Below are 24,624 nucleotides of genomic sequence, written 5' to 3' on the forward strand. Positions count from 1 at the left end.
GTCTTTCACTTACACTCTCAATGGGAAGTAGAGATCATACACTAAATATCTTCTAGAGAAAGAAGACATCAAGAAGCCCTGGAAAGTCATTCATGCTCTCTGGGAGGCCATGCTAACTAATCAAAGGAGTTCGGCCACTGCCTTAGTTTCACCCTTTGACCAGTAGGTTCTCTACTCTTGATAGTACTTCTTTCTTGAAGGGCTGTTGCTGCTACTGCTGCTGCTGCTAAGTTGCTTCAGTCGTGTCTGACTCTGTGCAACCCCATAGATGGCAGCCCACCAGGCTCCCCTGTCCCTGGGATTCTCCAGGCAAGAACACTGGAGTGGATTGCCATTTCCTTCTCCAACGCATGAAAGTGAAAAGTGAAAGTGAAGCCGCTCAGTCGTGTCTGACTCTTAGTGACCTCATGGACTGCAGCCTACCAGGCTCCTCCGTCCATGGGATTTTCCAGGCAAGAGTACTGGAATGGGGTGCCATTGCCTTCTCTGAATTATAGTGCTAGTCTGCTAGAAATTCATAGTCTGGAAGGCTAGGTTCTTACTGGTAGCTTTGTTGCCTTTTTAGCACATACTGATGTCCTTCTGGGGCTTCCCAGGTAGCTCAGTGGTAAAGAATCCACCTGCCAATGCAGAAGATGCAAGAGACGTGGGTTCGATTCCTGGGTCAGGAAGATCCTCCGGAGCAGGAAATGGCAACTCACTCCAATATTCTTGCCTGGAAATTTTCATGGACAAGGAGCCTGGCAGGCTACTGTGCATGGGGTTGCAAAGAGTCAGACACGACTGAGCACACACACATTATGTCCTTCTAGAGCCATAACTGGAACTTGATCAGCAACATGTAATGTGCAAAGATATATACTCTTTTCTGTTGGTTCCATAAAGAGCTTGCCAAGTAAATTCACATACTCAAAAGCCCCTGGCATAGTGCTTAGCACGGAGTAGGCACATTTAGTGCACTTATTTCTTCTTTTCCATTAAAAATATCCACAAATATTTGTTGAAAATCTATTGCCGCCTAAGCACTATGCTTGGTGCTGAAGATGGAGAGGTGTAACATATTTTACACCTCTGTTTTAATTCTTACTTAGAAAAAGAATGTCCAGGGACTTCCTTGGTGATCCTATGGTTAAGAATCTGCCTTGCAATGCAGGGGATGTGTGTTTGATTCCTGGTCAGGGAACTAAAATCCCACATGCCATGAAGCAACTAAGCCCATTCATCACAACTAAGGAGCCAGTGTGTCATAACTAAGACCTGACACAGCCAAATAAATAAATATTTTTTAAAAGAAAAAGAATGTCCGCATCAAATTTGACCATAAAAATTACCCCAAATGTCCTCTGATCTAAGGTGAAAAGACATCTCATCTCATCCTGCCACTCTAAAATGCCTAAAAAGTATAACCAGCAAACTAAATTTGCCTATTATTGTTTTATAAAGTAACAGTCTCTTTCCTTAGGGAGGAAATCCAACTCCCATTGAATACATGAGCAGACAAAGGAGAACTGATCATAAAAGGCAATTTTTGACAGTGACTTTTGAGCTCCTTTCATCACTATAATTCCAGAACCTAGAATCACACCTGAATTAAATTAGAAACTTGATAAGACTGTTAAATGTGAGTATTCTTGCACATATATATGGATATAGCCCATCCATATATTTGACTCTAGATATAGTAAGACTCACTCATCATTCCACACATATTTATTGAGAATTTCTTATGAATGAGAGTATGTACTAGATTTTTTTATAGAGACAGGAGAAAGAAAAAAAAGAACAAAATAGATATCCTACCTACAAGGAATTTCCAGGTGTAAGGGCAAGATAGACAATTATGTAAATCACCATGATATAACACAGAAAATGCTAAGAGATGAACATAAGAAAAGACTATGGGGTTCCAGTACTCTTGCCTGGAAAATCCCATGGATGGAGGAGCCTGGAAGCCTGCAGTCCATGGGGTTGCTGAGGGTTGGACAGCAACTTCACTTTCACTTTTCACTTTCATGCATTGGAGAAAGAAATGGCAACCCGCTCCAGTGTTCTTGCCTGGAGAATCCCAGGGATGGGCGAGCCTGGTGGGCTACCGTCTATGGGGTTGCACAGAGTCGGACACAACTGACGTGACTTAGCAGCAGCAGCAGCAGCATGGGGTTCCTTCCAGAACGGTTACTTCCTGCTGAGGGATTAGATAGGACTGTGGCTACACGCTCAAACTTAAGTAATGTATTACCTGGTGGCTCAGATGGTAAAGAATCCATCTGCAATGTGGGAGACCTGGGTTCGATCCCTGGGTTGGGAAGATCCCTGGAGGAGGGCATGGTGACCCTATCCAGTATTCTTGCCCAGAGAATCCCTAAGGACAGAAGAGCCTGGTGGGCTACAGTCTATGGGATCACAAAGAGTTGGATATGACTGAGCGACTAAGCCCAGTAGAGGGAGAGAGTGGGGACTGGCAAGGAAGGAAGGGCAACTCAGATGGAAAGAACAGCTTAGACAAAAGGCAGAAGCAGAAAAGCACAGGATATAGACAATGAAACAGAAAGTTGGCTGGAGATGCATAAAAGAGCAGTCTAAAGAGAAATAAGCTAGAAAGGTAGGATGAGCCAATTGCAGGGGGTTTGAACATGGCCTGATTTATCTTCCAGGACATAGGATCTCTATAGAGTAGCCAGTGCTTAGCATATGGTGGGGCTTAATTAATGCTACAACAGCCGCATAGCAGGAGCCTGTTCTCCAGCTGCACACAGGAAGTGGCCATCTGTACACACAGGCAATTACAAACCTTCCAGATACTCTGCCCTGAACCCTGCAAGCACATCAAATACTCACTGTAAAAGGTCACCCAACAAACATCTCTGATCAATCCTGGCTCAGGCAGAATCAAATCCTCTAAATAAGATCCACTGGATGCAGTGTCAGGAAGGTCAGAAACTACCCTTTTTCACATCTTGAAGCATTTTTACCATGTGGAACTCTTTAGAAGAAGAAGGGAAAGGAAAGAGAGAGGCAAAAAAAAACCTCTCCAGAAATAATAGAATTCCAAGTAATTAAATGTTAACTGATCACAAAGTTAACAGGGGATTTATTTTGGCCCCTGCCTCCTCCTGGTGATCTAAAAAGCAGTTGATTTCAAGGACAGCCATGCCAGGATTAAACCTGGCGTTTCACGCCTCCCCTCCTCCCCTTCCGCCCTGCATGTCCCCACTGTGTACCTTTGTCGAGCTCACTTGAAATGTTCCATGATGAGGTAGGCACTAACTCAGCAGTGACTGACAACTCTGTTTCTGAAAAGAAAGAGAAGGGAGGGGAGAAAGACAAGGGCAATATTAAATATAGTAACTTATGGGCTGTTAGAAGCATTACAGGAGATTTCCAAAGGCCCTGCCTTCCGAGAGAGACCACGCAGTCCCATAGCTTATTAAACTTAAATGTCTGCTCAGCCTGCCAGGCAGAGGCGCCTGTATTATAGAGGCTATCCAGACAAACATACTGGAGGCCAGATTTGAGGATTTTTTCCTTTAAAACACAGGCTTGAAAATTAAATACAAATATTTCATTGACAAAAAACCAAACCTGCAGAAATGACCAAACATGATCAAATACAAACTCTTCCTTTTCTTGTTGAAAGACCAGTCTTACGTTAATAAAGTCAACAGTCTTTCCATGAAACATGAGATCAACATTGCTCCTGATGCTGGTTTCATTTGTGTTTGTGAATTCATAGCATTTCTCTTAATAGACAAATTGGTTTCTTTATATTGAAACCTTCAGTCAAGACAAATGGAAGCTAAGGATTTGAATATGGAGAGTAATTTGTGGTAACCAAAATTCAAAGATAACTTTAAAGACCACCATAAATCAAAGCAAACATGCAAATCCAAAATATTAAGGACATGATACACTATGAAAATTTTAAAACTCTTTATGATATCCTGTAGTACACAAACAATGCTTTTATTTTTGAATATTTAACCCATGACACATCCTACTAGCACATTTTAATAGGATTGCATTAATCTCCCCTTAGGCCATGTACACACACACACACACACACGTATTACAGAGCTTTTGTGCTAGGCAGGATCTCAGAGAGCCCAGAGACTGGGTCATTAGATCTACGGCACCCATGCTATCACATCCCCTTTCCTCAGATATCATTGATCAATTATGGATCCTTTTGCCTATAAACCTGGGATCTGCCTTACAGCCTTTCAACGTGGTTCTTTTAGGTGGCCGCTGAAAATGGATCTGTGTTAGATTGCAAGGCAGAGGAAGAACTAGTATGTAGACCTAGGTCTGGCTGGCTCTACCAGCCACACACCTCCTGGCAGCACAGGCTGCCCAGTTGTCAAGTCTGAAACCTGACTTGTTCTTCACCTTACTTCTCTCTGGCTTTACCCTTTCACCAAGATAAGCACACTTCTACATTTCCTTATTTGCTGATGGAGGCCATCTGCCACATGGCCATAGAGGCCGCATGCCGTCATCAGTGAGCTTTGCCAAGGACAGGATGTTTACCCACGGAGACCTTGCAGAGGCCACTTCTAGCTTGTCTACTGAGTCTCTAATCAACCTGCCGTGCACAGCAGAGACAAAGGGGTTGTTTGGTTTGTACACACCTTCTTGGCTTTCTTCTTCCCCTGTCCAGGTGGGAAAGAAAACAGGTGGGAAAGAAAGTAGACAAGTCACACAAAACCTACCCACCCCAAAAGGCCCCGGTCACCTCCCACATCCTGAGCCAACAACAGCATGCATTCTTTTCAGGGGAACCGAAGTCAGATGGGCAGTATGGCTGGGATCTCACAGCAAACAGAATTCCAAAATATGAAGCCAAAAAGGAAAATTTGCCCAAGTAAGAAAACTGCGTAACAGAAAACCACAGGGGAAGGCAGTGCTCCTGTTATCAACCACTTGTCCTAGAAATGGGTGTTTCATGCAGGTGATTTTACCAGGAAGTGCTAATTGTCTACATTCTAGAGCCCTCCACGTGTGACTCCAACCACAACTCCACTCTGAGCCCCCTGCTGCTGCCACCCACTTTGGCTCTTTGAATAAAGGCCCCTTGTTTGCAGTATTTTGGACTATTGTGGTTCCTCTTATAAAAAGGCTCATCAAGCACTCCAGTACCCAGACTTCAGGGAGCTTGGGAATAGAAGCATGGCAGCCACGGCGGCCACTCAGGCAAAGCAGCAAAGGGTGGGGAAGTGGTGGGATTAAGACAGATCTTGACAGCATTTACATTCAATATTTTCATAGCTTCATCTTACTGCTGCTCACAGCTAAATTGCCAGAAACATAGGTTTCATTTTACAGTATTAATTTTATAGAAAGTTAGCTATATGTCATTTGGTTTTTCTAGCCTGAATTTGAATTGCTGATTGAATATAATTTGAGACTGATGACAAATGAATAGATTCTTGGCACTGCTAACAGTAAAACTGTTCCCCCACGTGTCCCTGGACACTAATTACCACTCAGTTCTTGCGCTACAGAAAAGATAATTTCAATTCATAACCTCATTAATTGATTGTGATGATTCTGAGGAATTTTGTCCTCAGCTTCAAGATCTATTCCTTGAGATAACCACATGTTCAGCTCTTCAGATAAAATGATAATAAAAACAGATAAAATAGTTTTAAATATGAATATTCTCCCTGACAAATTTATCTTCTTAGGCTAGTTTTTTTTTTTTAAAGTAAGGCTGGATTATTTAATGTGAAAAGTTTAATGTTAGTAATTGTCCCTCACAAAAATGATGTTTAATAAGCTTCCCCCTCACCTCCTGAAAAGAAGACTGAATCTTAAGTGAGAAAAATTGAGCACATCTTGATTTAAGCAGCCTCGATTCCAAGGTCAGCAGCAGCCTTAGAGAGAAGTGACCACCAGTCTTGACCCTACGGGACCTCCAGTGATGGATTCAGTTCCTCTCTTACTCTCTTTACTGTGGCAAAAGGATGAGATATTTAATACCAGACTAGCAGCCTCTCTTTGCGTAACATCACTGTGATAATAGCAAATTTGTCCATGCCAACGAGGAGACAGTAGAATTTTTAATGCAAATGCACACCTACATTAAAATGCTAATTTCTGCCACTTATTAATGTTGTGATCAGGACCAAGTTACTTAACATCTTTTGACCACTATTTCCTCATCTGGAAAATGGGGACAATACAAGCCATCTCATAGGAAATGTGGTAAGGACTAGAGTAGATTATCAACCAAAAGGGTCCTGAACCCAAGAGGGTGTCCAGCATAGAGTGGATATTTAAGATCTTTTGTGCCTTTCCCTCTGTCTAGAAAGGCAGATGAACATACTCTGCATGGATATACTCCAGTTTAGTGGCTGGGTCACTGTCTCAGTTTGAAATAACACATTTGCTGTACTTTAAGAAAGACTCTATTTTGCATGCCTTGCTAATCCAAGATGATCTTTTCATTTTGTGAGGTTTTCCTGAATCAGTCACCAGTTCTCTTAGAACATAAGTGTTTTTATGTGGTTTTATCCAATTTAGGCAAATCCAGCATGTTTGAGAAAACTCCATCCCTTATCTTTCCTGACCTCTGCAGGAGGGCAAGCCATTCTTCTCCAGAGTTGATCAATAGGAGCTATTATCTTTGCAGTTTCACTGATGAGTGACTTTTTGGCACTGATTCTGCAAACCATAAGGTTTTGGTATTTAAGCCTGAACAGTGGGAGTGTTATTTGGAGCAAAGGAAAAAAAAAATAAGCCTTGAATCCTTCTCATTGATAAAAGCCTGTGCTCTCCACAAGGATTACTGGTTCATCTCAGCAGTTGGCAGGGAGCGACCCCATGTTCACAGGATGCACAAGCTCTTCCAAGAAGCCCCCAGCCACGCCACATCCTGTATCCTGATCCAGTGACAAGTTGAGGTTACACAGGCACAAACCAGCATTCTCACGAGACTGGTGGCCAGCCCAGTGGTCACAAAGGCCAAGAGTGAGGGAACAAGTGGCTATCCAAGGGCCTTTTCTGGCCAGTAACACTGAGTTTACAATATGATAGCTGGGTGGGCCTTAGAGGCCAAAGACTTATTTAGCAAGCTATGTGTTTTGTTTCTTGCAGGTTTTTTGCTGCTTGTGTGTCACACTTTAATAACCAACCACTCTGGGGCTTCCCCCTGCCCAGAGTTAACAAATTTATAACTTTTTGAAAGGGGTACACATTTTAATGTGACAATCCATATGTGGGTCCTTCTCTCCTTAGATATAAAACTGAAGTGTCATGCAGTGTTATTTTCAGTATTCTAATTTCTTACAAGTTCAACTAGGTCATGACTCAAGCCTAAGGATTTCTGGAAGTATCCTTACAGGGAACCTTGGAGGATTTGCAGTTACAAAGACAAGAGACCCAGGCAATAGCTCCATCTTCAACAGGAACAATTGCACATTTCTCTGCGTTACATATTCAGGTGTATGGAAAAGGCACCAATGCTTTAAACAAAAGATATTTTAATCCTCTTATCTGATACAACTTCCTCATCTGACAGATGAAGCAAATTAGGCCCATAGCAGTCTAGAGACTTGGCCAAAATCACAGTTCTAAGACAGATACAGCCTTAGAAATGGCTTGGGAATAAATGCATGCTTCAATAAAATAAATTTTAAAAACAGAAATAAATGCATACTGCCTTCTCATTGCTCTCCATCTTCCCTTGACTGTGCCTGTAAGAATGATAAGTCTCCTTAAAAACTGAGTTTAGAGAGATGCACAGGGAATTTCCAAACAGCCAGCGTCGGTCACACAAAAGGGGCACGCTGTCTTCAGCGGTAAAAGAAGGCTTCTGTTTGTGATCATTTGGGGGAAAAAGGTGGGAAGGAGACCTCAAACTCTCTGGTATGAAGTGCCAGTTTACACACAACATTCTTGGCCTTGATTGCTTCCTCCCACCAGCGCCTCAGTGGAGAAGCCCACAGCCAGGTGTGTCAGCTTCACCAAAGGAAAGTCACAATCTGCTCTCCTCAGAAGGGCAGGCAGGCCACATCCCCCAACAGCTCCGGGGGTTAGTCAGCCTGAACATTACTCCAGCCCTCAGTTCACAATCATCCCGCATCTAGGGTCCTGCACGAGGGGCCCCTCCATCTGGGAGAGGAAAGTCAGAGTCTCCCTCACCCAGTGTGAGATACGCAGGGGTGGAGAGCTACTATGCTCAGTGTCTACAATGACCTAATCCTCAGTGACCTTAAATTTGGATGTCTAATGCAATCTTCAAAACAAGTTACCAGTACAGTCACAAAGAAAGAAGGCACAATCCTGCAGCCTTAAACTGTTCCAATACCCATCGATACCATCTACACATTTTTAATAAAATCTATAAAAACCTCGTAAACGGCACAATTATGGCTCGTGTGGCAGTCATTAATCTGTTGAAGAGAAATTTAAAATATACCAAATTCTGTAGTATTATTCATATTTTTATACATAGAGAATTTCAAAAACAAAAAAAAGTTGTCCAGGACAGTTGTCCACTGTCCTCTCTGTCTGAGAAGCTGACATTCAAGAGATCTTCTCAACAATTCCATAAGGTAGGCACCGTTATGAACTTCATTCCAAGATTGGAAAGCCTGAGGTAGAAAATCAGGGCACCTGTCTACTCAGGGTGCTGGGGAGGGGTGGGAATTGTGGTCAAACCCAGGAAGTCTGACGGCAGAGCTAGCGTCTCCAATTATGCCAAAACAGGGGGCAGGTAATGCCAAAAGACATAACCGCTTGCTCTCTAGCTTAAGCCTTCTTCTGCTCCAGAGGACCACTGTGAACTCTAAGTTCATTAGAACTTAGTTTGACAAGCAGTACCAGAGGCCACACTCCTCCCCATCAATGCTTGGCTGCCTAATTCTAAAACCCCCCAAGGTGGTGAGAGACACAGAGGGAAGAGAGAAGATACTTTCTGAGTCACACTTAAATGCCTTTTTTCCTTTGGAAATATTATTTCCTTCTTTAAATCTGTTGAATTAATACTATGGATCATATGTAGTTCTTGTATTTAAAGGAATTATGTTACACAAAGCACCATAATGATACACATCTTCTTCAAAATGAATTCACATATTTTTTAAAATTACCTTACTTAAAAACTACCATAGTTGGGGTCTCTTCCATGGAACTCTAGAGATTCATTCACTCATTCATCCATTCATTCAATACAAGTAACACTTTCTAGGTATAAGAACCGGAATTTAAAAGCTTGACCTGGTCCATAGCATTTTTCAAACTTACAGTCTATTGGGAGGGAAGTGCTGTATGCTAAGTCATTTCAGTCATGTCCGACTCTTCATGACCACATGGACTGTAGCCCACCAGGCTCATCTTTCTATGGGATTCTCCAGGCAAGAATACTGGAGTGGGTGGCCATTTCCTTCTCTGGGGATCCTACTGACCCAGGGATCGAACCTGTACCTCTTACATCTCCTGAACTGGCAGGCATGTTCTTTACCACAGAAATGGACAGATAGGGACTCCTCTTCCCACAAGTCATTACCCACACCCCCAGTACAACTAAAAACTGAAGAGTACTGAGTAAAATACCACAAGAAAAAATATAATGTACAGCTGATAACTGAAAGGAAGGGACATTCTCAGGTGTCAAAAAAGAAGAAAACAGTTCAGTAGAAGCTGATGGAGAAGATACCTATAAACACAGGTCCCTCAGGCTAGGGGCTGCATTAGCAATACTCATTGTCCAACCTGTGGCCAGAGGGAGATCTGTGTTCTTGCCTAAAGCCTTTATGAGAGCCTGGGAGATCTCCCCACTCTGAGGGAGGGGCTTGAAATACTTCTACCAATAGCCAGAGAAGTTGCTAGGGCACTTGAGTCCACCTGGGACTTGGCTAGGATAGGGAAAAATGTCCCCACAAGAAATCAAATGGGTGTGTAAAGACCAAAGAGGTCACATGTACCTTTCACCCAGTTTCTCTCCAATTAAACTTATGTATTCTGTTCAGTTCAGTTCTGTTTAGTCACTCAGTCATGTCTAACTCTGTGACCCCATGGACTGCAGCATGCCAGGCTTCCCTGTCCATCACCAACTCCCGGAGCTTACTCAAATACATGTCCATTGAGTCAGTGATACCATCCAATCATCTCATCCTCTGTCATAACCTTCTCCTCCTGCCTTCAATCTTTCCCAGCATCAGGGTCTTTTCCAATGAGCCAGTTCTTCACATCAGGTGTCTAAAGGATTGGAGTTTCAGTTTCAGCATCAGTCCTTCCAATGAATATTAAGGACTGATTTCCTTTAGGATGGACTGGTTGGATCTCCTTGCAGTCAAAGGGACTCTCAAGAGTCTTCTCCAACAGCACAATTCAACAGCATAAATTCTTTGGTGCTCAGCTTTCTTTATAGTTCTACTCTCACATCCTTACATGACAACTGGGGAAACCACAGCCTTGACTAGATGGACCTTTGTTGGCAAAGTAATATCTATGCTTTTTAATATGCTGTCTAGGTTGGTCATAACTTTTCTTCCAAGGAGCAAGCGTCTTTTAATTTCACGGCTGCAGTCACCATCCTCAGTGATTTTGGAGCCCCGAAAGATAAAGTCTGTCACTGTTTCCATTGTTTCCCCATCCATTTACCATGAAGTGATGGGACTGGAGGCCATGATCTTAGTTTTCTGAATGTTTAGTTTTAAGCCAACGTTTTCACTCTCCCCTTTCAATTTTATCAAGAGGGTCTTTAGTTCTTCTTCATTTTCTGCCATAAGGGTGGTGTTATCTGCATATCTGAGGTTACTGATATTTCTCCCTGCCATCTTGATTCCAGCTTGTGCTTCATCCAGCTCAGCGTTTCTCATGATGTACTCTGCATATAAGTTAAATAAGCAGGGTGACAATATACAGCCTTGATGTACTGCTTTCCCTATTTGGACCCAGTCTGTCGCTCCATGTCCAGTTCTAACTGTTGCTTCTTGACCTGAATACAGATTTCTCAGGAGGCAGGTAAGGTGGTCTGGTATTCCCATCTCTTGAAGAGTTTCCCACAGTTTGTTGTGATCTACACAGTCAAAGGATTTGGTATAGTCAATAAAGCAGAAGTAGATGTTTCTCTGGAACTCTCTTCTTTTTTGATGATTCAGTGGATGTTGGCAATTTGATCTCTGGTTCCTCTGCCTTTTCTAAATTCAGTTTGAACATCTGGAAGTTCATGGTTCACATACTTTTGAAGCCTGGCTTGGAGAATTTTGAGCATTACTTTGCCTGCGTGGGAGATGAGTGCAATTGTGTGGTAGTTAGAACATTCTTTGGCATTGCCTTTCTTTGGGATTGGAATGAAAACTGACCTTTTCCAGTCCTGTGGCCACTGCTGAGTTTTCCAAATTTCCTGGCATATTGAGTGTAGCACTTTCACAGCATCGTCTTTTAGGATTTGAAATAGTTCAACTGGAATTCCATCACCTCCACTAACTTTGTTCATAGTGATGCTTCCTAAGGCCCATTTGACTTCACATTCCAGGATGTCTGGCTCTAGGTGAATGACCACAACATAGTGATTATCTGGGTCATGAAGATCTTTTTTGTACAGTTCTTCTGTGTATTCTTGCCACCTCTTCTTAATATCTTCTGCTTCTCTTAGGTCCATACCATTTCTGTCCTTTATTGAGCCCATCTTTGCATGAAATGTTCCCTTGGTATCTCTAATTTTCTTGAAGAGATCACTAGTCTTTTCCATTCTATTGTTTTCCTCCATTTCTTTGCATTGATCACTGAGGAAGGCTTTCTTATCTCTCCTTGCTATTCTTTGGAACTCTGCATTCAGATAGGTATATCTTTCCTTTTCTCCTTTACCTTTCACATCTTTTTTCAGCTATTTGTAAGTCCTCCTTGGACAGCCATTTTGTCCCTCTTCATTTCTTTTTCTTGGGGATGGTCTTGATTGCTGCCTCCTGTACAATGTCACAAACCTCTGTTCATAGTTCTTCAGGCACTCTATCAGATGTAATCCCTTGAATATATTTGTCATTTCTACTGTATAATCATAAGGGATTTGATTTAGGTTATACCTGAATGGTCTAGTGGTTTTCCCTATTTTCTTCAATTTCAGTCTGAATTTGGCAATAAGGAGTTCATAATCTGAGCCACAGTCAGCTCCTGGTCTTGTTTTTGCTGACTGTATAGAGCTTTTCTATCTTTGGCTGCAAAGAATATAATCAGTCTGATTTCTGTATTGACCATCTGGTGATGTCCATGTGTAGAGTCTTCTCTTGTGTTGTTGGAAGAGGGTGTTTGCCATGACCAGTGCATTCTCTTGGCAAAACTCTGTTAGCCTTTGCCCTGCTTCATTTTGTACTCCAAGGCCAAATTTGCCTGTTAATCCAGGTATCTCAACTTCCTACTTTTGCATTCCAGTCTCCTATAATGAAAAGGACATCTCTTTTGGGTATTAGTTCTAGAAGGTCCTGTAGGTCTTCTTAGAACCATTCAACTTCAGCCTCTTCAGCATTACTGGGCAGCATCATAAACTTGGATTGCTGTGAAATGAATGGTTTGCCTTGGAAACGAACAGAGATCATTCTGTCGTTTTTGAGATTGCATCCAAGTACTGCATTTCAGACTCTCTTGTTGACTGTGATGGTTACTCCATTTCTTCTAAGGGATTCCTGCCCACAGTAGTAGATATAATGATCCTCTGAGTTAAATTCACCCATTCCAGTCCATTTTAGTTTGCTGATTCCTAAAATGTTGACATTCACTCTTGCAATCTCCTGTTTGACCACTTCCAATTTGCCTTGATTCATGGACCTAACATTCCAGGTTCCTAAGCAATATTGCTCTCTACAGCATCAGACTTTACCTCCATCACCAGTTACATCCACAACTGGGTGTTGTTTTTTCTTTGGCTTCTTCTCTTCATTCTTTCGGTGTTATTTCTCCACTGATCTCCCGTAGCATATTGGGCACCTACCAAACTGGGGAGTTCATCTTTCAATGTCCTATCTTTTTGCCTTTTCATACTGTTCACGGGTTCTAAAGGCTAGAATACTGAAGTGGTTTGCTGTTCCCTTCTCCAGTGAACCACGTTTTATGTATTCATGTTTTCAAAACTTAGAATTTGGAACTTCCCTGGTGATCCAGTGGTTAAGACTCTTCACAGGGCCTGGGTTCAATCCCTAGTCAGGGAACTAGATCACAGATGACGAAACTGGAAAAAAAAGATTCTGCATGCCACAACTCAAAAGGTCATGCATGCCGCAATGAAGATCAAAGATCCTGTGTGACACAACTAAGACCCAGCATGGCCAAATAAGAAAAATAACTAAACATTTAAAAAATAAATTAAAAAACCTGGAATTTGACATTGTTACAATGTATGTGTACAGTGCTGTGTAAGTTCATTACAACTACAGACTTGTATAGCTATCACTGCAATCAAGATGAAGAGCTATGTCATTACTGCAAAGATCTCCCTCGTGCTACCCCTTTAAGAGTCACCCCCCTCCCTCACTCCTAACCATTTCTAATCCCTGGCAACCACTAATCTGGTCTCCATCTCTATAATTCCTTTGTTTCAAGAATGTGATATAAACAGACTCACACAAGGCCTTGAGAGCCACCCAGTTTCTTGTGTGTATCAGTGGAGTATCCTTTTTATACTGCTGAGTAGTATTCCACAGCTCAGGTATACTACCACACTGTAACCGTTCACCTTGGACATTTAGTTGTTGCCATTTTCTTCCTGTTAAAAATAAAACTGTTTCAAACACACTTGTAGCCTTTTGTGCTATTTTTTTTGCATTTTAGTAAGAGCTGGAAGAAATATCAATAACCTCAGATATGCAGATGACACCACCCTTATAGCAGAAAGTGAAAAGGAACTAAAAAGCCTCTTGATGAAAGTGAAAGAGGAGAGTGAAAAAGTTGGCTTAAAGCTCAACATTCAGAAAATGAAGATCATGGCATCTGGTCCCATCACTTCATGGGAAATAGATGGGGAAACAGTGGAAACAGTGGCTGACTTTATTTTTGGGGGCTCCAAAATCACTGCAGATGGTGACTGCAGCCATGAAATTAAAAGATGCTTACTCCTTGGAGGGAAAGTTATGACCAACCTAGATAGCATATTCAAAGCAGAGACATTACTTTGCCAACAAAGGTCCATCTAGTCAAGGCTATGGTTTTTCCAGTAGTCATGTATGGATGTGAGAGTTGGACTGTGAAGAAGGCTGAGCGCCGAAGAATTGATGCTTTTGAACTGTGGTGTTGGAGAAGACTCTTGAGAGCCCCTTGGACTGCAGGGAGATCCAACCAGTCCATTCTGAAGGAGATCGGTCCTGGGTGTTCTTTGGAAGGAATGATGCTAAAGCTGAAACTCCAGTACTTTGGCCACCTCATGAGAAGAGTTGACTCATTGGAAAAGACTCTGATGCTGGGAGGGATTGGGGGCAGGAGGAGAAGGGGACGACAGAGGATGAGATGGCTGGATGGCATCACCAACTGGATGGACGTGAATTTGAGTGAACTCCACGAGTTGGTGATGGACAGGGAGGCCTGGCATGCTGCAATTCATGGGGTCACAAAGAGTTGGACATGACTGAACTGAACTGAACTGAAGAGGAAAATTGGATTTAGAACAAAGGGGTTGCATGCAAGAGGCAATAATAAGCAAACAAGTTAGAAAATGTGTTAAATAAGTTTGACTTAGCTCTAAACATAAATCTGTGATGAGAGGTACGATAGGGGTCATCAGAGGGTTCCAAGGCAGCAGTGAGGAATAGTACAACCTCCAGGTTGGGGACAGAAACCTGAAAAGGTCAGAATTTGTGAAAGACTATTACAGTCTGAGAGGAGGCCTGCATATTAGAAATATTACAGTACACTAAGGGACCGGCACATAAATCAACAATGTTCACTCTCAGTTGTCAAGAAGCAGCTTTCTTCAAGAAGGAAACAAATAGTGATGTCAAAATCCAAGGGCTTCTAGGTTTGTTTGTTTGTTTGCTTTCTGTAAAGAAAAAAGGAAACATCTCAACTAATCACTAGGAAGGCAGGTTCTTCCTGGGGCTAGTACAAAGTTATAAGAGAAACTTCCAGATGGCTCAAACCTTAATCTTCCCCAATGAGGAGTTCAAATGCACAGACCCAAAGTTAGCACTCCCTCATCCACCCATGGTGCCACTAGACTTCATGGATGCTTAGTGCAACAAAAGAGCTACTTTATTTCTGGCTTCAGAACAAGCTGGCAAAGACAGTTAAAAAAAAGAAGGAAGCATGTTGAAAAATGTTTAGCTTAGAAATTGGTCTTATCTTCCTAGAGAGGTTTTATTTCATTTCCTTTTGGGTGCTGCAAACACCTCAGATTTCGAATGACATCAACAAACCTCACTCTTTTCTTCTTGTTTCTACTTGACTGCTCTTCCTTATAGGCTTTTCTCCTCAAAAGCACCTCCTGGCAGTTTTTCCTTCTTATCATCCTGCTGTGTCATCTGTCTTTGTCTTTTGGGGTTTGCCATTTATTTCCCCCCTTTGTATGGCCCACACACACTTTCATTTCATATTCCATCATCCTTTCTGTAATAGAAGTCTATTACTCTACAATTGTTCCTGGTCAATTCAGTCACCCACATCTCAAAAGAAACAAGGGATCCAAGGAAGATGCTTTCCTAGCTGCAATTCCATGACAGCCTGAGAATTTCATTTTTTTTTTTTTTGCAAAACAAAGGAAGTCTTGGTTAAGTCCTATACGCAATGGGAAGAAAATTAAGTTGTGCCGGGTGTTCCCTAAAGCCATAGTGTCAGTCAGTTCAGCCGCTCAGTCGTGTCCAACTCTTTGCGACCCCATGAATCGCAGCATGCCAGGCCTCCCTGTCCATCACCAACTCCCGGAGTTCACTCAGACTCATGTCCATCGAGTCAGTGATGCCATCCAGCCATCTCATCCTCTGTCTTCCCCTTCTCCTCCTGCCCCCAATCCCTCCCAGCATCAGAGTCTTTTCCAATGAGTCAACTCTTCGCATGAGGTGGCCAAAGTACTGGAGTTTCAGCTTTAGCATCATACCTTCCAAAGAAATCCCAGGACTGATCTCCTTCAGAATGGACTGGTTGGATCTCCTTGCAGTCGAAGGGACTCTCAAGAGTCTTCTCCAACACCACACTTCAAAAGCATCAATTCTTCGGCGCTCAGCCTTCTTCACAGTCCAACTCTCACATCCATACATGACCACTGGAAAAACAATAGCTTTGACTAGACGGACCTTTGTTGGCAAAGTAATGTCTCTGCTTTTGAATATGCTGTCTAGGTTGGTCATAACTTTCCTTCCAAGGAGTAAGCATCTTTTCATTTCATGGCTGCAGTCACCATCTGCAGTGATTTTGGAGCCCCCAAAAATAAAGTCTGACACTGTTTCCCCATCTATTTCCCATGAAGTGATGGGACTAGATGCCATGATCTTCGTTTTCTGAATGTTGAGCTTTAAGCCAACTTTTTCACTCTCTACTTTCACTTACATCAAGAGGCTTTTTAGTTCCTCTTCACTCTCTGCCATAAGGGTAGTGTCATCTGCATATCTGAGGTTATTGATATTTCTCCCAGCAATCTTGATTCCAGCTTGTGTTTCTTCCAGTCCAGCATTTCTCATGATGTACTCTGCATAGAAGTTAAATAAACAGGGTGACAATATACAGCCTTAACGTACTCCTTTTCCTATTTGGAACCAGTCTGTTGCTCCATGTCCAGTTCTAACTGTTGCTTTCTGACCTGCATACAGATTTCTCAAGAGGCAGATCAGGTGGTCTGGTATTCCCATCTCTTTCAGAATTTCCCACAGTTTATTGTGATCCACACAGTCAAAGGCTTTGGCATAGTCAATAAAGCAGAAATAGATGTTTTTCTGGAACTCTCTTGCTTTTTCCATGATCCAGCGGATGTTGGCAATTTGATCTCTGGTTCCTCTGCCTTTTCTAAAACCAGCTTGAGCATCAGCATATGAACATTAGCATACAATTTAGAAAACTAGATGGCTGCAAAGGATTTCTTTAAAAACTCCTTACTTTCACCTTGAGTTTAATGTGATCATATTCACTTGTTCATTAATTCATCCATCCATTCATTCACTTGACAAATATTTACGGAGTACCTACTCTGTACCTGACCAGTCAAGTCCTATCTAGGTGCTGGAACATACTAGTGAACAAAATAGACTTGTTTTCTTCATGGAAATCACTGTGTGGTAGGGACACAGAGAAGTAAATAAAGAATTAAAACACCATATGATAAACACTATGTATGGGATGGAGATTGGCAGTGGGGAAGGGAGTTAATGAGGGTGGGGGAGGTAAAGGGGCTTGGCACAGTCTCAGAAGACCCTGTCCTGACCAAAGATTTTGGTGATGCAATTTATGGATGTGGTTTATGGAGAGCCAGATGCTTAATGGACACAAGGAGCCTGAATAATCTAATTTCCTCCTTTTAATTGAACAGGATTGACTTCTGCAAAAAGTGAACAAAGATTGAGACCTCTGCAGTGGGTATGTCTTCACTTGCCATAGTCACGTAACTGCCCTTGCCTGCAGAACTTGGCTACTAACATGAGTCCCCTATTAGAAACAGGGAATGTCTCTTCCAGCTTTAGTGATTTAGCTCCAGCCCTGTGCACTTCCTAAATCGATTTTTCAACCAGGAGTGGGTCTTTATCTCCTTAGCAACGTAAGTATCTGCTAGCAATGGAGGGCTAGTGTAACCTAAGAGTTTCCAAATTTCTAGTTCCTTTTACCTTTCTGCTTTATACTTGGCTCTAGAAAGAGAGAAAATAATTGTCCATTCAACATAATACTACACACAAGCTAAATAACTTCTGCTTTAGCCAGACCAATAAAAAATGGAATATATAAAACAGAATACTTGATGCGCAAATTTCATCTCCTTGAAATAGTGTAGTGCTGACATCAATAAAATCTTTCTCGTGTTTGAAGTTCAAATAAGATACCTCTGTTTCCTACCTTAAGCTATGTTTAAATCACAGCAAAACAACATGCAGTTTAATAGGAAAATATAATAAATCTGCTAACTCAGTGATATTCAGCTTTCTATTGAAGACAAAGACTGCAGTTTTCTTCTGATTTTCTACTTTGCAGTTTGCTCTAAATTCTACGATCTATGTGTCCTTCAGTCATCATTAAGGGTTCTTCCTTTCACTCTGATTACCTGGTAAACATCTTGAGGGCAAAGATCGTGTCTCATGCTTCCTTTGTGTCCTACCTGGTTCTGACATGATCATGTAACATGCTAGATGGGAAGCACCATGGCAGAGGAATGAATGAAAGGGTTATATTGACTTCAGAATCAGACATGTTCAAATACTGAGTCTATCCCACACTAACTTACAACTTCAGGCAAATTACTTCATACTTCTAAACCTCAGTCCTTCATACATAAAATAGGCATACTAGTAGTGAGCTTGCAGGACTGCGATGAGGATTAACTAGGAAAATATTCGAAGATGAGTTCAGTGCCCTGCAGAGTAGCAGCTATCACTGATTGGTAAAGACTATTTTATTTACCATAGATACAACTTGAGGGGTATTTAATGCAGCAATTCCCAAACCCAGCTGGGGAGCATATTAGATAAACACAGATTCTTGGACCTCCTATCCCTAAACTATTAAATCTCCCAAAGTGGGTCTTATATAACCAGTCTAGCATCGGTTCTCTACAGCCCACCAGTGTGGGGAAACTCATATAATGATATGCCTGCCAAAAAATCCAAACAACACAAAAAAGTTTAACTGAACTGAGAAGTTTAATGTAATTTAAGAATCTAAGGTAAAGGGAGTTGGCTGATTTAAACTTAATTCTTGTTTTTGTCATAAAATCTCAAAGTAGTCAGAAATCTCATCAATACTGAGAGAGCCCAGTGAATATTAGCCATGGACAAAATTGGTACCACTTGAAAGTCTTTCAAAGCAAAATATTTATGTTTAACTAGAAGGTCCTCTTAATTGGTTGACCAACAATTTGGCCAACTGGACTCTTGGGAGGAAAATTATCATCCTGTGAAGAGCAGGGCAGTTTTATCTCCACCAGTATCTCCATTACATGGATCTCAATGGCTGGGCTTTTTATGTTTGTGAAGCTCTTCACCAAATAGGAAACTGGACACACTCTAAAAATGAGCAGTCCTCTGACTCTAGGCATACAACATGGGAGGAACAAAACCCTTTTCAGCTTTGATTCTCATCCACTTAAAGCATTTACAAAGAGAAGGCCACTTTGGACACAGTTGAAAAAGCTATTAAGATTTCAAGGACCTCACAGTAATACAAGTACCTTGTATTTAGGTAGCACTTTTCCTTTCAAGAAAGCCTGTACACAGAACAGACATTAGCTCATGACTCCACATGTGAAGGATCAAGGCCCGAGATAATCATACCCTGGTTGGAGCTGAAGAAACCCAGACTCGGCCAGAGAACTAGCCTAACGTCCCCTGGCGTGCCATCAAGTGCCAAGAGAACGTAAGCACCATCTTCCTCACCCAAACCTGGCTCCACACAAGTGGTTACCCTGCTGGTGAAATCTCATCTCCAGTATTAAGGTTTGGGTTTTCTCTAATCCCCTCTAGCACACTGTTAATTCAGTCATTTCAAAGTTCCAAAGAGTGGGGAGTAAACATTTTTTTAAAAAATATTTTCAGAAAAAATCTACTGAACGTATAATTTGTATTTTCTGCCTGTCCCTGGAAACCAACTGTTTAAGTTAATGGGATTGAGGGGTGCCTGGATTAGTGGAAATTATTTTAATCAGAGGTAAATTTAGGAGGATTACTATTATCCTACAAGATAGTAAGATGCTTTTGCTCCAGCCACATTAGCCTGGGCGTGTTGGATCTAAATGGCTGGCAATTTTCAAATACTTAATTTGCCTCAAATTGCTCCAGTTTAAAATGCTTTGCCCGTCTGCACTGGGTTTCCTGCACCATGTCATTATTGATAGCCTGGGGAGATCAATAATTAAAATTAAATAGAGGGAAACATTAAGCAGAGCATAAGTTGGGGCCAGAATCTCTTCCCAGTGCCTCTTAATCTCTCCCTCTTCTTAGATCACATATTGTTTTATCAGTTCCTCTCTTAAGACACTTTACACTTTGTAAGGTGACCTACAATTGCTTCAGTGTTCTTTACTAAGATTTGAAGGCTTTATAGAGGCTGGAGACGAGGTCTGACTTAACTCTACATCATGCACAGCAGGAGCTGTTGACTTGTACACAATAGCAGGCACTCAACAAATGTCTTCTGAATGTGTAAGTGATATAATAGCTGCACTCCTCATATGTTATCACATTTATATGTATGAAGTAGTGGGTAGATGGAAATGGCCGCAATTCATTCCTCCCTGTACCTGCACCTTTCTGCAGTTTTTCCCATGAAGAGATACAGCCTACTTCCCCTGCTTGAATCTGAGCTGAACTTGGTGACTTGCTTTGGCTTACAAGAAGGTGTTGAGACCAGCCTGGCCCAGTTCAGACCAAAGAACCATCCAGCCAACACACTGACTCATGAGATAAATAAATGCTTGTTGCTTCTGGTCACTAAATTGGGGGATGGTTTGACTTCCCTGGTGGCTCAGATGGTAAAAGCATCTGCCTACAATGCGGGAGACCTGGGTTTGATCCCTGGGTTGGGAAGATCCCCTGGAGAAGGAAATGGCAGCCCATTCCAGTATTGTTGCCTGGAAAATCCCATGGATAGAGGAGCCTGGCAGGCTGCAGTCCATGGGGTCGCAAAGAGTCGGACACGACTGAGGGACTTCACTTTCACTTTCACTTTGTCATGTGCATTACTTGTGGGTTAGTTATAGATACCCATTTACAGATGAGAACACTGAGGCTCAATGAGGTTAAGAACTAAAGTCATAGAATGGAAAAGTCAGGATTTGAATCCAGTCTTTCTGATTCCAAAGCCCAGTCTTTCCACTAAATAAACTGACCAAATTTGAAATATTCTCATGCATCAGAAATAAGTTTGAGAAACTAAAGGCAAGAGACAAATGGGGCAGGAGTCTCCTTTCCTTGCTGTGAAGCAGGATGGAGTGCCACCCACCAAGGTAAACCTCCCTCGTCAGATAGGGTTGTGTGTGGACAGCTCATTTGATTAGACTAAAGAGATGCAAAAGTACAGGATCCTTTTACACAACAATCTACAAGGAATGATATTCACCCATTTGTAAACACAGACTCAGAGCAATTGCGATTCAAAGAATACTGACTTGGTCACTTGGTCATTCCCCTTGTGCAATATTCTTTCCTTCATTCTTTTATCAGAAAGAAAAGTAACTTTGCATGTAGTTAATTTTGTTACTCTTCTCTTCCACCATAATCTGCCATGTCTCTTTTGGTTTTCAAACCTGATGGAAATAGTTGGAATTGGTTCCCAGGTGTTGATATCTGTATCTGAAATGTAGTTCTACCTGCAGCCTTTAAGCAGCTGGGTATTTGTGGCTGCAGGCATGGGAACTTTCCACAACAGTGCAAGAGTATGCTTTGGATTTGCCAAAGAGGCCCTCTTATATGAAAAGGGAGGGCTCTCCCTCCTCCCAGAGCTGTCAAACAGCAGCATTTCAGGAGGCCTTCCTGGTCACTGGCAGTGAACAGGAACGACCAGTGCTACTGTGGACGTGATGGATGGGGTGGCCTGTTCGCTCATGTGTGTCACCTACCATGATGGGCTACTTGATCCCCTGCTGATAAGACAATGTTCTCAATAGCTGCTTTGCTCAGGCAAGGTGTATACCTTCCCCATGGAATGGAATGTGGGCATCCATTTTCAGTCAGGGAAGTCCAAGGTATTTGGGGGGATTTGTTGCAGCTGGTGGAACTGCATGGGAGAAGGAAGTGAGCTGATGGGTCCTGTTACGCTGCCTCCCCCCGAGGTCACGGTGGAGGTCCCATAGCTGTCATCAGCCCCAGAGTCCTCCCTCTTCTCAGGCCTCCCCTACAAGCCTTCTATGCTGCCCTCATCTTTCCTGACCTGCTGCCTTAAGGTCCCCATCAAGCAAGTGTATCCTTAGCACACAGATTATTTTACTTAGCAGTCTTGGAGTGAAAAGGGCTTTTCAAAGTTTGACACAAATCTAAAAGCTATAAAAAGAAAGATGATACATCGGATTGCATTTAAAATATTCAATAAGGAAAAAAGAAGAAACTAGGAAGAAACAATTAATGCAACTCAAAAGGCAAAGGCCAGCAGTCATAAAAGTAAACAAAACCTCTTACAGATAAGCAAGGGGAAAAAAAACCAAGAATGAAATAGATAAGAGGCCAAATGGAATGAATAGACAACTTACAAATAAGAAAACATGTGGTTCTCACACATATGAAACCATACTAAGATCACTTGATAATGTAAGAAATGTAAATTAAAATGTCAATGTGATATGATTTTCCCCCAATCAGATTAGGAATTTAAGAAATGCTTGATATTTCTCTATACTAGGAGGGATATAAGGAAATAGGGACCCTTATATTGATAGGTAGGAGCATAAATTGGTACAACTTGGCAACATCTATGAAAATTTTAAATGCAAATACCTTGTCAATAGCAATTCTACTTTTAGGAATTTATCTTACACATACTCTGAAATATGTATGAAATGATATTTATACAATATTCTCAAAGTAGTATTGTTTATAACAGAAAAAGATTAGAAACAACCTACTCATCCAGCTATATGGTTACTGGTTAAATAAATTATGGCCTATCCAATATTTGCAGTGGAACACAAGTTAAAAAGAATAAAGAAGCTCTGTATGTATTCATTAGGAAAAAATCACCAAAATATATCCTTAAGTTACATTTTCTAAAAAGAGCAAACTGATCATGTATATAGAAAAATATCATTTGTATAAAAAGGAAAAAAATGTCTGTACTTTTATATTTGTGGCTATATATATATAATTCTGGCAATATATATAATGTTTGTGCATATATATATACTGTATATTCATATATATATATATAGTAGCTATAAAATGGATACACAAAAATTGAGAAATGTCTACATCTGAGAAGGGGACCTGAGGTGCTACAAGTCAGGGGTAAGAAGAACTCACTCTTACCATATATCCTTCTGTACTTAAAGTTTTTTATACCATGTGCAAAATGGGGGAGTTTTTTACAACACACACTCAAAATGATTCCTCCTTCAGATAAGTGTTTCCCTTTGGGTATGCCAGCATGTTATGGGACCCCAGAGGAGGAGCACCTGATCAGAGCCAGTGGGCAAGGAATAGAAATGACCACCACAGGTTGCCAAGAGACATTGACTCTGAAGCCTTCAAGGACAAGTAGACATTAGCTGGGCAAACCAAAGGCTCTTCTGCCCCTGGGAGATGAGTAAATTTGGGGAACTACACATAGTTCATTATACATTGCTGCATGTTCTTTTTGTTTTGTTTTGAGCACTCATCTTCATATCCTCTGGTGCCAGGCGCTTACTAGGGACCTAATAATTGCTGAATCTCACTGACTGGTGGGTAAAGAGGACATGGGTCAACAGAGGCAGGACCTTCCCCAGCGTCTCTCACACTGATCAGGGGTAGCTGTCACAGCAATGAGCAGGAGAGGAAGAGTGGAGTGGGGCGAGGACTACAGCACATACAACACTAACTAGCAGAACAACCCGACCAGAAGAATCCACGCATCAACGACAGTTTGAAAAGAACATGCATACATGCTTTCATGACATTTACTGAAGTGTTACCATCCCCTTTTGTGGGGCAGTGTTGCTATCCCACAAAAACCAAGGATGAGAGAGTGAAGTGCCAAAAGTCACTGCTGAAAAGGGGCCAAATAAGACTTGAACCCTTGGTTCTGTCTCCTACTTTACAGTGGCCTCTGTTTACACCACTACTAATTAATTCTTTTTGCTAGAATGTATGAAATAGTCCATCTCTTTAAACACAAATATCCTGAGCTGAAGTCTATATGACATAATCAACCTATTGTATATATTAACCTATTGTCCATTGTCTGCTTTTGAATATGCTATCTAGGTTGGTCATAACTTTTCTTCCAAGGAGTAAGCGTCTTTTCATTTCATGGCTGCAGTCACCATCTGCAGTGATTTTGGAGCCCAGAAAAATTAAGTCTGACACTGTTTCCCCATCTATTTCCCATGAAGTGATGGGACCGGATGCCATGATCTTCGTTTTCTGAATGTTGAGCTTTACGTCAACTTTTTCACTCCCATTTTCACTTTCATCAAGAGGCTTTTTAGTTCCTCTTCACTTTCTGCCACAAGGGTGGTGTCATCTGCATATCTGAGGTTATTGATATTTCTCCCGGCAATCTTGATTCCAGCTTGAGCTCCGAAGAATTGATGCTTTTGAACTGTGGTGTTGGAGAAGACTCTTGAGAGTCCCTTGGACTGCAAGGAGATCTAACCAGTCCATTCTGAAGGAGATCAGCCCTGGGATTTCTTTGGAAGGAATGATGCTAAAGCTGAAACTCCAGTACTTTGGCCACCTCATGCGAAGAGTTGACTCACTGGAAAAGACTCTGATGCTGGGAGGGATTGGGGCAGGAGGAGAAGGGGACGACAGAGGATGAGATGGCTGGATGGCATCACTGACTCAATGGACGTGAGTCTCAGTGAACTCCAGGAGTTGG

General features: G+C 41.8%; 1 protein-coding gene across 1 annotated transcript in view; it reads right to left on the bottom strand.

Moving 5' to 3' along the window:
* ROR1 (receptor tyrosine kinase like orphan receptor 1) overlaps positions 1–24,624 on the bottom strand; it is a 463,207-nt gene that overhangs the window by 197,396 nt on the left and 241,187 nt on the right. The window contains exon 2 of the mRNA XM_006049061.4: positions 3,222–3,293. Within this exon, the coding sequence (XP_006049123.1) occupies positions 3,222–3,293 (72 nt within the window). The remainder of the gene's footprint in view (positions 1–3,221; positions 3,294–24,624) is intronic.

Source organism: Bubalus bubalis, chromosome 6 (genome assembly GCF_019923935.1).
Source record: "Bubalus bubalis isolate 160015118507 breed Murrah chromosome 6, NDDB_SH_1, whole genome shotgun sequence".
Taxonomy (NCBI): Eukaryota; Metazoa; Chordata; class Mammalia; order Artiodactyla; family Bovidae; genus Bubalus; species Bubalus bubalis.